At 39.3% G+C, this 15804-nt stretch overlaps 1 protein-coding gene across 1 annotated transcript in view; it reads left to right on the top strand.

The window, feature by feature from the left end:
• Positions 1–14136, top strand: part of ZBTB21 (zinc finger and BTB domain containing 21) — a 28854-nt gene extending 14718 nt beyond the window's left edge. The window contains exon 2 of the mRNA XM_090061129.1: positions 5801–14136. Coding sequence (XP_089917255.1) covers positions 5814–8981 — 3168 coding nt within the window. The 5' untranslated portion in view covers positions 5801–5813 and the 3' untranslated portion in view covers positions 8982–14136. The remainder of the gene's footprint in view (positions 1–5800) is intronic.
• Positions 14137–15804: the final 1668 nt, after the last annotated feature.

Genomic DNA, 15804 nt, shown 5'->3' with positions numbered 1-15804 from the left:
TAAATCCAAGCATAATTTTGCTAATAAATGTCTCTTAAACCCAAAGACAAATATGTAACTTAATGGAGTTCCTGTATAGAGGATAACAGCCTACCATTTTTAGTTACTCCGCAGCTAGGGACAGATGTTGCACACAAACCGGTTTCAGTGATCAGAAACTGGTTTAAACCTGTAACAGAACAGAAGCTCAGTGTACATAAACTGATTTCAAAATGGCCAAAATAGGTTAAGAGAAACCTGGTTGAATGTAGTAATCAGACTTAACTGATTTAGGTCAAACCAGTTGATGGAACTTCTGTCCTAGACCCCTCCCTGGTTCAAGTTAAATCACAGTCCCCCAGCATCCTTTGCAGCCCTGGCCTGGGCTGCGCTGTCTGCTCAAGCAGAGCAGGGTTGGCCCTGTTTCTTTGCTCTCTAGCTGGAGCAGTTACAGCTGGCTGACAAAGGGGTGAGGGTGGGAAACCCAGCTGGGGATGCAGCCCGGTCTGCCTAGCCGGGGCAGAGCAGCCCTTGCCAGACTTCTCCCTGCTGGAGTGGAGGGGACAGGGGCATGGGACAGCAGGCTTAGGTGGCAGGGGCGGGAAATAAACTCCCCTTCCTCCCCTCTCCCACTGGCATGGGATCCCAGCCAGGGTCTGCCGGCTTTTCGCCCCCGCTGGCCGCTCAAGTGGTGGGGAGCATGGCCACCCAGTGGCCCAGGCAGTGCCTCAGGCTCAGGTGGAGGAAAGGGAGGAGGATTAAATCCAGCATGGGACCCCAGCTGGCAGACCCTGGCTGGGTCCATGCCATTGGGAGAGGGGAGGCAAAGGGATTTAATTCCCCTCCCTCACCCCCACAAGCCTGAGACACTGCCCCAGCTGCCAGCTGGCCATGCCCCCCACCACTTGAGTGGCCAGCGGAGTGGGGGGGGGGGGAAGCTGGCAGACCCCGGCTGGAGTCCTGTACTGGTAAAAGAGAGGGGAGCAAGGGGGTTTAATTTCCCTTCCTTTCCTGAGTCTGAGGCACTACCCAGACCCTCAGCTGGCCACACCCCCTGCTGCTTGGGGACAAACCTGGCACGGGTTGCTTCCCCTTCTTGGCAAAGTCCAGGTTGCTTCCCCTTCTTGGCACAGGCTAGGGTGAGGCTTTAAATCCCTCCCCAGTCATACTCAGCGGCCTGCAGGGGCCTGGCCACTCCCACCCCCACCCCCAGCTCCGCTTGCCTCCAGCCCTGCTGTTGCTGCAGAAGGCAAGGGATGGCTCCTCTAGCGCCCCCTGGCTTATAGCCTAAGCCACTGCAGGGATGTGGCTGCATTTCCAGAATCAAAAGTAAATGTCTATTCACTTGTTCTTGGTTCCATCTACACAGGTTAGACTAACCTGCAAAGATTGAATCAGTTCAGGCTTAGGCTTTTTAAGTGTCTGTACTTAGCCTGTGTGTTCAAGTCACTGAAACATCTGCTTTATAAAAGCTGAAAAGTCCACTTGTGCTGTTAACCCATATGAGTTCAGAGGACACACAGTTTCACATGAAGGAATTTCTGGGTTTTTTACATTTTTCCTTTTAAAAACCTAGGAAATTATATTTAAAAATAAAATTTTAAAACGTAAAATGTGTGATTGAAAAGTCAGGCATTCAAAAGTCAGGAAATTTCAGAATAAAGGCTACACATGCATCATTAATTTTGCCCCATTATATGTCCTGGTATGTTCATGTTGTTAAGACTGTATATTGAGGAGGTGGGGGGCGTGGTTCTGTCTTGTATCATCCACAACACAGGATAGACTGCTCTAGGAATAAATTAGGCTGGTTTAATGAGTTGGGTTGTAACAAGTTCCCTGGCTCAGTGGCTGAAGTAATGGGATGGCATGTTATAGTAAATGAGATAGGATTGCAGGAAGGGGAAGGATGGTCTTCTGCATAAAGGAGTTGAATGCTACTTTTAATAATTGGATTCTACGCCTAAACCTGCCACAAAATTCTTGTGTAGTGTGTAGCAAGTAATATAAATCAAAATTTGTTTCGGTCTTTGGACCTGTACTCTTCAATATCTTCGTCAGTGACTTGGATGTGGGTGTGAAGTGTACTCTGTCCAAGTCTGCAGATGATACTAAATTGTGGAGTGAAGTGCACACTCCAGAAGGTAGGAAACAATTGCAGGCAGACCTGGACAAGTTAGAAAAGTGGGCATTACACAGTAGGGTGCAGTACAACAAGGACAAGTGCAGAGTGCTGCACCTAGGGTGCAAAAATATCCAGCACATCTACTGGCTGGGAAGTGGCCGTCTCAGCAGCACACAAGTGGAAAGGGATCTCAGAGTCATAGTGGACTCCAAGATGAACACTTCGTCAGTGTGATGAAATCATCAGCAAAGCTTAACCGCACTTTATCATGCATCAGCAGATGCATGACAAATAGATCCAAGGAGATGATACTTCTCCTCTGTGTGGCATTGGAGTACTGCATACAGTTTTGGGCGCCGTACTTCAAGAAGGATGTTGATGGACTTGAAAGGATCCAGAGGAAGACCATTCATATGTTTAGGGGCTTACAGGACAGCCCTATGAGGAGAGACTGAGGGACCTAGACCTCTTCAGCCTCTGCAAGAGAAGCCTGAGAGGTGATCTTGTGGCTGCCTACAAATTCATTAGGGGGAAACAGCAAGGGATCAGAGAGGCTCTGTTCACCAGGGCGCCTCTTGGGCTAACAAGGAACAATGGTCACAAAGTGACAGAGAGCAGATTTAGGCTAGATCTCAGGAAAAACTTCTTCACGGTAAAGGTGGCCAAAATTTGGAATGGGCTTCCAAGGGAGGCGGTGCTGTCCTGTACCTTGGGGGGTCTTTAAGAGAAGGCTGGATGGGCATCTGGTTGGGGTCATCTGACCGCAGCACTCTTTCCTGCTTAGATAGGGGGTCGGACTCGATGACCTGTTGAGGTCCCTCCTGAGCCTAGTTCTGTGAATCTATGAAAATGATCACTGGGCCTCTGATTGTGTGATTTTTATTTTCTGTGAGAGAAATCTGTATCCTAACTTTTAGAAATTCAGAGCCCGTAACTGCAACCTGAGTCATTAGGAACTGTCTTTGGAAGAGGTGAGGTGCTGTAAAAAATAAGTGGTCTGTCACACCAAGTGTTAGGTTTTTCAGTTTGGACACCCCAATTAGTGGGGTTTTTGTCCTTTTCTTTAAAGTTCAACTCTGTAATTCAGATAAAACTTCACAGGGTATTTTAAAGATGGATTTGTTATGGTTTGTGAAGCATTCACTTGCTGTGAGGTTCAGCACCAGAGAAAAACCTCATGAAAAGTTGCACTGAATACTGTGCAGTGTTTGGAAGATAAACTGTAAATAAGACAGTGAACATGTATTAGATGAGGATAAAAAGAAATACTGAGTAACCCATTCACTAAGCACAATCTATTTTGTATAGTCAATGAGGCAGAGGTCCTGTGGGAAAAATAGTGTGCTGTCAAGCAAGTAAACAATGTACTATAATGTTGATTGTCTGAGCTGCCTGGACAGGGTATAGAGTAACAGAAAACCAACTTATTTATATAAAAAATATACTCTATACCTACCAGTTTTTTTTTTCCTTGAATGTGCTTTGTTACAGAGGAGTTTTTGCATGATGTTCTTCCCTTACGGAGATGGAATACTAATGGAAAAATTAGGAATAAATAATTTGGCTAAAGATGCATCAACCCAAAACTATTAAAGCAAAATTCTGTTAAATTTCCATTTTCATGGTCTAGTACCATTAGTTATAATCTTGCTCCCTAGATCAAGAGGGTCCAATTTCTGAGTGACATGCTTTGGAGCCCATACTAGTGTAAGCCACAGGCCCCGGGACAACATGGATGCCTCTGATGCAACACTGTGTCACCCTCCTCCTACTTGTATGGCCTGACTTGGCTTCCGCTTCCCATACTTTCCTGCCCCCTGGGGTCGGGGTAGGAAGTGGCTGCCAGAGAGGGAGGGAGGAGCCCAGAGCTCCTGCCTGTTGTTGCAGCCCTAGTGAAGGGGAGAAGCAGGCAAGCAGGAACTGGGGGCTGCAATGTAAAGCCTTTCTGCAGCCCATGGGCCACCAGTTGAACAACCCTGCCCTACATGATTTATCAGAGTTAGTCTCTGGGAGATATTTCTAATATTTTAAACAGATGCTGCCTTTGCACTGGTTTCAGTGGAGTCAAAGAAACAACACTTCTGTTGTGGTTATATATTAAGTAAAATGTATTGCATGCTTAAATTACAGTCTCTGGCCTAATCATATCTATGAGTAGAGCTTTCCACTGTGCTCTCAATACCTTTTAGACTTACACCCTTAACAAGGCCAATGTAGAACACTGGGTTTGAGCATTACTCATTGGTAATTGTTAGCTAATGGATTTTACCTCTTCCCTCTACTTTTTCTAATTATAGGGTTATAACTTCATAACATATTATTTATTTGAGTTATTCAGGCTCACATATAAGTCAGTGAAAGGTGAAACCTTTCCGTTGCAATTATGTCTGCCAGCCCTTTTTCATATCTAAAAAGTAATTTCACTTTCAATCAACTACTTTAATAAAAACAAAGGGGTTTTTTTATTAAATGTGCAAGACCTATTGTTGATTTGTTTTACAGTGCCATCCATAATGTTGGTGCTAAGACTTTTTACTACCAGAATTAAAGTAAAATTCCATTAAAAAGCTGGCAGGACTCCAATTTCTATTAAGAAAAGGGAAGATAGAGTTGGTGCCACTGATGATCTGTGTACTAAGGTATCTTTTTCCTGTTTTTAAAGATGCACATTATATCTAACTAACTCTCTCCTATGATGTAGCAAGAAGCTTGCTATTGAATTATCAGATATTCTGCAGTAGGAGACAGATGTTATATGGGGATTGTTGCATGCAGTGAAGTTGTAATGCTCCACTACAATCATCAGAGTCCTAAAGTGGCTGTTTCTCATACAGTAGGGCACCCGGCAAGTCATCTGGTGCTGGAATCAAGAATGAGTGTTTGGTTGAGTCAGTTGACTATACTGAGCCATGGAAAAACACCACTAGGGCATCTCTGAAACTATGAAATTCCCAGGAAGATGGAATATTTGGCCACTCAGTTACAGAGGATGAATTTCTTTTTCTTCACACTTTAGGAAGTAATACGCTTCCTAAATTGTGAATTATACTTTTGCCTTATTTAAATGTAAGTAAAAATGATAACTTAATAATGTGTATCAGAGACAATTAAAACTATTGTCTTTCCCTGCTGAACATGAACTGTCCTTTTATCATTATTTTGAACAATAAGGGAAAAAACCGAAGCGACTAAAGTTTGCTTAATGAAAAGGATACCATCAAGATGGTTTTAGCCTCAAAAGTGATTTTCTATAAAATCATACGACCCAGATTCAGCAATATATTTTTTTAAATTGCCTTTCTACAGGGGTAGTGATCGGTGGGGCGGGGAACCTCCTTTACCATCATTTAGTTTACTGTGGGTCTTTGTATGAAGAGGAGTAAGCATATGCTACAATTAGAAAACATAGCTCTTGTTGTTTAGCTTTAATAATCTGAATGAGCAGTGTGATTATTTAAGGTGCACTGGAAAAGCAGAATCACAAGCTGCTTCTTTTCATGATTGCGAACCTACCAGAACTGTGAATACTGTTTGCTTTGTTCCTGTAATTCATGCCTGTTCTCAAAGGCTAAGATTACATAATACTAAAGAAAAATGGCTGCTTTGGTTGGCATTCTAAAACTAAGGAACAAGGAGTTCATTTTATACTAAAAACTGCATGTAAAATAGACCATAACATTTATTTTTTGTTTTCAGGTACATCAAAATCATGGAGGGGCTCTTGCATTACATAAATCCAGCACATGCCATTTCACTCTTAAGTGCTTTGAACGAGGAGCGTCTAAAAGGACAGCTTTGTGATGTTCTTCTTATTGTGGGAGATCAAAAATTTCGAGCTCACAAAAATGTTCTGGCTGCCAGCAGTGAGTACTTCCAGACACTGTTCACAAATAAGGAGAATGAGTCCCAATCAGTGTTTCAGCTTGACTTCTGTGAACCAGATGCTTTTGATAATGTATTAAACTATATTTACTCTTCATCCTTGTTTGTTGAGAAAAGCAGTCTTGCAGCTGTGCAAGAATTGGGCTACAGTCTTGGAATTTCCTTTCTTACTAATATTGTTTCTAAGACTCCTCAAGCTCCTTTTCCAACATGTCCCATTAAGAAAATATTGTTTCAAGAGGAAGATGAAAACAATTCTCAGAAGAGAAGTGTCATTGTTTGCCAGAGCAGAAATGAAGCACAAGGGAAAAGTGTTAGTCAAACACACCATGATTTAAGCCATACCTCTAAGCCTTCCTCCTCCTTTTCTGTTAAAACTAATAGACAACAAATTTCAAAACCAACTGAAGCAGTTCACAATTTATCATTAGGTGAAAGAATGTGGTTAAAAGATAGTCCTGCGAGCTACCCCAAGCTTCATGAACCTGGAATTATAGATGATCAAAGCAGAAGTAGCTTAGTGAAAAGAAATGCAGTATTGCCACAAAAGCCTTTAGCTGAGAAAGAAACTACAGCTGATGATCTAGGAGGGAGCAGTCAGCTTTTAAGAGGAAAACCCGCAGAAATGTCCTTAAAAAGGCCTCGTCCTCCAGTTTTATCACTCCACGGCCCATCGGAATCTACATTTTTGTTGCGGGAGACAGGAAAAGGAAATGGTCAAGGAGAAGATAGGAACTTGCTATACTACTCAAAGTTAGGACTAGTGGTTCCATCTAGTGGATCTGGTCCTGAGAATCAACGAATTGATAGGAGTGGCCCACTCGTAAAAAGTCTCCTTCGCAGGTCACTGTCTATGGATAGTCAGGTTCCTATTTATTCACCTGCTGTTGATTTAAAACCTTCCCAGGCATCATCGTCATCCGTGACTAACGACCCACAAGGGAAAACATTCAACATTGTATCTCAGAAGTCATCTCTGAAAGAGGCTCCAGAAAAAGCAGTCCTAGATGATAAGACACAGGTAATACACCCACATCGCCTTAGATCCTTTAGTGCCTCTCAGTCCATTGATAGGGAGGTTGCTTCTCCTGTTCCTGAGGTACGAATAAAAACTGAACCTAGCAGTCCACTTTCAGATCCTTCTGAAATAATAAGAGTTACAGTGGGGGATGCTTCAGCTTCTGCTAATAAAAACTTCCCCTTTAAAACTGAAGATGACCACAGGGATGTGAATCAACTTCCAGCCAAAAGGCGATGTCAAACAGACAGAAGGTTACCACTTAAAAGATTAAAACTGAATGAGCATGGTTCACCTGGGTCAGAGGAAAATTTTGAAGAAGGCTCAAGTCCCACACACCTTTATGCTGATTTTCCAGATTCTGATGTCAGTAAAGATGAGTACAGTGAGCTGGAAGAAGCAAGACCAAATAAAAAATTTAAATGCAAGCACTGCCTTAAGATTTTCAGATCTACAGCAGGCCTTCATCGTCATGTTAATATGTACCACAACCCAGAGAAACCATATGCTTGTGATATATGCCACAAGAGATTTCACACAAACTTTAAAGTGTGGACACATTGCCAGACCCAGCATGGAATTGTGAAGAACCCCTCACCAGCTTCCAGTTCACATGCTGTCTTGGATGAAAAATTCCAAAGAAAATTAATTGACATAGTGAGAGAGAGGGAAATTAAAAAAGCTCTGATTGTTAAACTAAGACGTGGCAAACAAGGTTTTCAGGGACAGTCCACATCGCAAGCACAACAAGTCATCAAAAGGAACTTAAGATCAAGAGCCAAAGGAGCCTACATTTGCACCTACTGTGGGAAAGCTTATCGTTTTCTCTCACAATTTAAACAGCACATAAAGATGCATCCAGGAGAAAAACCAATAGGAGGGAGTAAGGCTCCTAAACAGAAAGAGCATATTCAAATTGAAAGCCCAGTGGAAAACAAAGAAATGTACCAATGCCGTCTTTGCAATGCAAAGCTCTCCTCTCTTATTGAACAGGGAAATCATGAGCGACTCTGTAGAAATGCAACAGTTTGTCCTTATTGCAGCCTTAGGTTTTCTTCTGCAGAACTGAAGCAGGAACATGAAAGCAAGTGTGAGTATAAGAAGCTCACTTGTCTTGAGTGTATGCGCACTTTTAAATCATCCTTTAGTATTTGGCGTCATCAAGTTGAAGTTCACAATCAAAATACAATGGCCCCAACAGAGAATTTTTCTTTACCGATTCTTGATCACAATGGTGAAATAACTAGTGCTTCAAGATTGCATTCTCAGTCGGAACCTAACAAAGCAAACAATTTTGTTACTGCAAAGGAAGATGGAGTATTCAGTGATTCTTCAGAACAAATTAATTTTGATTCGGAGGATTCATCATGCCTCCCTGAAGACCTAAGTGTTTCCAAACAGTTTAAAATTCAAATCAAAGAAGAACCTGCAGATGACATAGAAGATGAGATCACTGAAATGAACAGGGAAACTAAAGAGGTTGTCTCTAACAAAGATACTGGCTTGTGGCCCTGTGAAAAATGTGGGAAAATATTTACTGTACACAAGCAGCTGGAACGTCACCAAGAGCTTTTATGCTCTGTAAAACCATTTATTTGTCATGTGTGCAACAAGGCCTTCCGAACCAACTTCCGCCTGTGGAGTCACTTCCAGTCTCATATGTCGCAGGCCTCAGAAGAATCTGTTAACAAAGAGACTGAGATCTGTCAACCAGCTAACTCTCCATCACCACCACCTTTGCCACCGCCTCCACCTCTACCCAAAATCCAGCCCTTGGAGCCTGATAGTCCAACAGGTTTGTCTGAAAGCTCCACTACTACTGAGAAACTATTTGTTCCACAAGAATCGGACACACTCTTTTATCACGCTCCACCGCTTTCAGCCATCACGTTCAAAAGACAGTATATGTGTAAACTTTGTCACAGGACATTCAAGACAGCTTTTAGTCTTTGGAGCCATGAACAGACACACAATTAGAAAGCTAGAGACCTTCAACAGGTAGCTTAAAAAGCTGGTTAAATGGAGACCATTTCCAGGCTATTTCAGAAGTATGCCATGTAAACTAGAAATCTAAGGGGACAAGAAACATCAAAAGAGTAAAGTTGGAATTTGTGATGCTGCTTGGATTTGAAGATTAAGGTAAACTAACTTTAATGTTAGTAAATAGAAATCTAAATAATTTAAATATTGTGGTCTGGGATCTTATAGTAACAGAATAATTTAATTTAATTAATACTGAAATATGATCACATCTTGATTGTATGCATGGATCCTTATCCTGTGGTGTCAGTATATATAAATGTATATTAAAAACAAAAAAAGCAACAACTTTGATTCTAGCTGAGTTTACAGTAGTGAAATACTGTAAGAAACTTCTTGTTTTGAGTATAACAAACACATGAGCTCCATATAAAGATTAGCCATGCCCTTGAAGACAGGGAAGAAGTGGATGGAGTATTTTGCTGTTTTGACTTAGATCTTAGTAATCTTTAGCAATAACTAATAAACCTCAAGTTTGAGTTTCCCTGACACTTATTGGAAATGAATGTTTGGTATTTTATGGTAGTGAGGAATTGTTTTATTATTATATGGAATTTGTGCAAAATAAAATGGAGTATAAGATCAGCAATATTAATACTTAGATTTTATAAAACAAAAAAGTAGCAGCAAGCCTGGTTTCAGCCATTTAATTGTAAGTTTATAAGGAAGACTATGGGTAAAAATACACTGTCTATAAAACACCCCAAAGGTAATTTACTATAGGCATTTTGGTAACTCTAGTGTTAAAGCAGTCTCAAAATGCAAACAACAGTACTCTTTATAAATATGGACTAACACTGAATGGATGTCAGGCAGTTTCACAATTTTGTTTCCACTGGTTTGTATAGTTGTGTAATTCTAACTACATAGGATGTATGAATATATAGACTTAAAAAGTGGAAGCTTGTTGGGGGGTAGAGGATATGAACAAAATTGTCATGTGTGGCAGCAGTAGGTTTGGCTGTGAATACAAAAACATGGTTTTGAGGAAAATTCAAATGTAAATATTTACATAGCCACCTGTATAAATTAATGAAGTATGTATTCAAAATTTGTATGAAACATGCATATCCAGTTCAAAGCAGAGGAAAAAAGCACCACACTACAGTTGTTACATTTTTATAACTACAGTGTATAGAATGTTTTTTCTGCCGCTTTCTATTCTTTGTGATACTTTTGTGTTGGATTTTTTTTTTGTTTGTTCAAGATCATGGTAATAATGGTTAATAAGTGTGGTACCATTCAGTTGCTTGAAGTTGCAGCTGGAAGAGTTGGCATCATTGGTACTGGAGATATTTGCCAGAAACCTTGTCAAGGGTCCAAAGTTATTTTACTACCCACTTTTGGTGATAGGTTTCTCTCATTTGGGACCTCAGTGCAAATGGTTTTCCTGCTGTTGGGATTTTAAATCTAGTGCAGTGAGAATGGATTAAAATGAACTGTAGGAATGTAAATGCTGCAAACAGTAGTTACAAGGATCCACTTTGGATCTGGCCAACTTCACCTGGGAAAACAAAAGAGAGAGTATTGCATTTAGCCCTATGTGATGAGGACCCAGTCCTGCATTCAGTGAGGTCAAATTGGAGTTTTGTAACTGACTTCAGTGGGAGCAGGATCAAGCCTTTAATCCTGTTAAATTCAGTTTATACACTCCTTCAGCTTCTAGAACTCTTTGAGAAGTCCCAGGGAATGCAGGTTGAGGTGCTAATAGAAAAAGTTTGGACTACGGTGAAAATTTTGAAAGTTCAAGATCTGAACCTGAGCAAGGCTAAGCACAGGCTAAACTCTAAGTGTCTGAGCAGGCCCTTTGACTGAAATGGCTTCCTCAATCAAAACCAGCTTTTGTCATCCTTTAAGTTTTGTTTTAATTTCGTTGCAAAGTGGTACACTATGGCATTCATACTTTCAACTACCAGCGATTTTTCACTAATTAGCTACAGTCTTTCACTTTGAAGCAGTGGGTGAAAATTTAAAACTATTTTTAAATGCAAATGCCTACATTTGCACCTGCTTGTAGTGTGCTTTGTCCTTAAACAAGCATCTCATGTGAAAATGTGATCATACTAATCTGATAGAGTATGCCAGCATCTTAGATGAAAATATGCAATCAAAACAAGAGTCTTACTTCTGTCTTTTAAAATGACACTTCTTCTTGTGACTTATTCCATCTCATAAAAATAAACTGTTTAAATAGCTTCATCATAAAATAGTAATTATGCTTAACCTTGCTCATTTAACAATATCAGGATGAAATAAAGCCATGTTAAATACATGAAACATCTTTTAGAAGGAGAAATATGTGTGGACAAAATGTGAAAACACAGTTTCTAAAATGGTGCCGGAGTTTTCACTGGTGATTCCTCTAAAATAGTGTATTTCCTAATTAGTTTGTTGACAGTCTGCCTAGCCATCTGAATATACCCTTCTAAGACAATATGATGACCAGTTCAAATCTGAAATATTTATATAATTTTCATCTGGAATGTAATTCTAATGCATTTTAGCATAACGTAATAACAAATACAACACACTTAAAACAATTTGTTCTATGTTTTTGAAGAAACCATGGGGTTTTTCCCTCTAATAAAAATTGTAAAATCAGTAAAAAGATTTTGATGATCTAAATAGTCTCCTTTAAAGTTTGTGTTAGATTATTTTTTTAAACTCTGTTTCTAATTTTGAACTTGTTCTCTGTTTTTTAAATTCCTGTTTGTTCTTCGGTAAAGGAATACAGGATCTCTAAATAAAATTTTAAATATGAGATGTTTATATAGCAGTTCTGGTTTTCTATTAGCTTTTATACAGTACCTTAAAAAACCCTGGGACAGATGTGTTTATTTTGGAAGATATGGAATAGATATACTTCCATTCATGTAACTTTAATATATATTAGAAAAGTTAAATTATGAAATAAAATGTTAGTTGCTTATTATAAATAAAAGTCTTTTAAAGAATATGCCTAGTTGGCCATAACCAGAATAAAAGGTAACATATTGATGCAAAAAAACCTGTCTTCATATTTTAATTTTGCAACTGTGTGACTTGGATACTAAAGCACACATTTAAAAGGTTAGAAGCTTTTGGGTTTTTGCCTGATTATTTAATATAAGTTAATCTGACTTCCTTCAGACTTTGAGATTTCTTATTCTTTTTTGTATGGCATCATGACAAATATGCAGATTTTTTAATATATAAATCAGAGTTTTAATTCTCTCTGTCAGTTTTATCATCTTGATTACTTTTATCATCTGTCAGTATAATTTAACAGGCAGTGCCCCATCCTGTTCCATCTGAAATCCTGTGATAAAACTCCTATTTATTTTACTGGGAACAGGATTAGGCCAGGAACTAAACTTAGTTTATTTTAGGCACTGATTTGTCAAAGCACTTTAGGCACATGCTCATGTTCCATTGAAGCCAAAAGGCCTTAAACACATTTAACTTTAAGCATGTGCTTAAATGCTGTGTTGAATTGAGGCCGTGACCAATCTTTTAAAGTAAGCAATGGGAAAAAAAAACACATATGATCTTTAGAATGGTAGAACCAAATGTTTTTAAATTTAATGTTCCTTTGAAGAGAGGTTACGTATGCAATGTTACCAAAATATACAGAGGACATGTAACAGTAGTGCTGCTGTCTCTGCTTTTGTACTTTCTTTACATGAAAGAAGACTAACAGTTTAACTTCAGAGGTTGTAATCTGCTGAAGCAATGGATGACAGGTAACTTGTCTATCTTATTCAGAACACAATTATAGCCTTATAAACCTCCAGGGAACCAAAATATAAAGCTGTAAGAGACCTGATCCTGCATTTCCCTCTTGGACATGGATATTCATGAAAATTCCTCCCTCTCAAGCAGGGAATGCAGGTTTGGTCCTGAGCTGTGTTTGTACTGTTTTTGTCCCACCTTCCACTTTCACAACTGGAAGTTCCTCATGTGGGACAAAGATAGACTATAGCCCTGACTTCCTGGCACTAGAAGTTATGGTGCAAATATCTGGCATGTGCCTATAAAATCTGGCCTGTGCCTATGCTGTTCAGTAAAACTGTTTACATTTTCCTACCAGAAGATCTAAATGAAAATCAAAGCAAGTTTTGATTTATTTTTTTTTTATTTTTTTTTTACGTTGCTGTTAGTGAATCAGTGTTAAAAACCTTTTGTTGAAAGCAGCCTTGATAGTATTTGGGGTTTAAAATGTCTTACTGATTCTTGTTTGTTTAAAATGACTTGTGAAAAAATGTACTATAACTGTTGTACATTAAGGGACACTATCAAGATAAAATCATAATATAAAAGCCGTTACCTGTGTTACTAACATTATTGATAGTTTAATAAAAGTGAAATAATTAAAAAAACCAAAAATGTTTTTAGCATTTAAGCTGTGTAGACACGAAAATTCCATGTAAAGGCATCTTCAAACTTGGCTCGATGTCTAAAATATGGATCTGAGTTTTGTGGCTTGGACTCTTGTATTTGTTTTGCTTTTCACTATTCTATAGCTGTTAAAACAGACAAATCAATTTCCTTCTTCAGTTTTGTGTTTACATTTCTACCACTACAACAGAATGTTAAATTAAAAAAACCCTTTTAAAAATATAATACTGTAAATATGCATGAACATATAAAAATTATCAAATGCAAATTTTAAGTCTTCACCTTGACAGTGTCCCTTTTTTAAAAATAACAGGAAAAAATGAAATCACTTGTAATGCTTGGAAAAAATTTCCTGCAGTTTCTGGAAGTTGGAGTTGTCCAGTGTCAACATGCAAGCTGTAGAATTTTCCTATTAAAGTTACAAAAAATCACTTGTCATTTTAAAGGATTATAGAAGACAAAATAAACTTTTTATAATACTGTATATCTTGTAGCCATTGTATATTGGTTCAGTACATCAGTGTTGAATTTTAATTATGAGTAGGTTTTTACTTTTTTTAGGACTGAGAATTAATAGGATAGGTTAACTCTTCCTTTAATGTAATGTAAACCCATTGCTGCTTTGTATGACTTTTTTCTACTGTGTGTTTTCTTTACTTAGAACTTGACTAAGAGATGTTGGTGTCCAATAAACTTACACTTGTTTTCTTATGAATTATTGCGTCTCGTGGTGGAATCTCTTAGTAAATTCATATTCCATTATTTTGCATACCATCACCTTTTGTTTGGTGAAAATTTTTCTCAGAAAAGCAAATTTGTCTGCTTTGTAAATACAGCCTGACAATTTTTAGCTGTAGTGATGAGGACGTAAGCTTAAAAGGCCATTATTTTCTTTTTAGTGAGTGCGTAATTGAAACTTTTATTATGCAGATACAAGGAATAATAAAACAAACAAAGTGGCATTTAAAATACTTCTTAAAATCTCTGCCTTGGAGGTGAGGTGTTAAAAAAACTGCAGCATTGTTCAAATACTGGCTCTAAAGTCAATGGTAAATTTGATGAAAGCACTATTAAATCAAATCTGAAGTCTTCTGCAAATCCTACTGTTTATCATCTGAAACTAGACTGAGACAGAAGCTTGAAAATACACCACAAGGAGCAGTTATGGTGCCTGATACCAACTCTCATGGGAGCACTAGTGGTTCTACTATTCCTGCTTCTCCACAATAAAGCTTACTGGGATGAAAGGTAGGAGGAGAGTCTCCTCACACAACTACTTGTCTCTCATTCTGTTTAGAATTGGTATTTGCCCACTCTCCTCTCTTGGAATAAGTTGGGGTGGGGGGGTCTATCCTTTGGAACTCAGTGGAATTCCTGTGACTGTGTGGCCTCTGTATTTGCATTTTCCCATTAATCATACACTCATTATTGTGTGTGTGCATGTACATACGCACAAACACATGGACACACACATTCTCACTCTGACTGCTCCGAAGCTCCTTGTTAAAGGCAGTTTTCCAACATGGAATTTTATTTCTGGAAAAGATACTTTCAGCTTGCAGAGAGTCATGACCCAGTATCTTGGGAACCATTGGTCCTAGAATAGAGGCTTTATACCACAAAATGCTGAGAATACCCCTTCTTTAATAGGGCCATGTGATCATAGGACAATAGCGCTGGAAGGGACCATACCTAGTCCATCCACCTGCTCAGGGCAGGATCATCCCTGACTAAACCATCCCAGCCAAGTGTCTAACCTACTCTTGAAAACTTCCAAACATGGAGATTCTACAACATCTCTATTCCAATACTGGACCACTCTTATAGTGAGAGAGTTCCTTCTAATCTCCAACCTAAATTTCCCCTGCTGCAGCTTTAGGTCATTGCTCCTAGTCCTGTCCCCAGTAGCCACAGGGAAAAGCCCATTTCCATCCTCTCCATAATTGCCCATAAGGTATTTGAAGACTGTTATCAAATCCCACCCTCACCCCTTCAGTCTTCTCTTCTCCAGACTATATAATCTTTCTTTTATCCTTTCATAGTTTCATAGTTTAGTTTCTAGGGTCGGAAGGCACCTGAACAGATCAGCGAGTCCAACCCCCAAATAAGTCTTGGCTCCCAGCAACATGTTTTGTTGCTCTGTGCTGGATTCTTTCCAACCTGTCCACATTCTTCTTAAAGTGTGGGGCCCAAAACTGGACACAGGGCCAAGGTGAGGCCTCACCAGTGCTGAATAAAGTTGAAAAGAGCACACTGTTGGTTCATATTCAGCTTAAGGCCTACTGTAACCACCAGGTCTTTCTTTGCAGTCCCATAGCCTCGCCACTCGTCCCCCAGTTTGTATTTGTGTATGTGGTTATTCTGTCCCAAGTGTAGGACTTTG

Source organism: Crocodylus siamensis, chromosome 1, assembly GCF_052110815.1.
Source record: "Crocodylus siamensis isolate JL-2025a chromosome 1, ASM5211081v1, whole genome shotgun sequence".
Classification (NCBI taxonomy): domain Eukaryota; kingdom Metazoa; phylum Chordata; order Crocodylia; family Crocodylidae; genus Crocodylus; species Crocodylus siamensis.
This window is presented reverse-complemented; position numbering and strand designations above follow the sequence as displayed.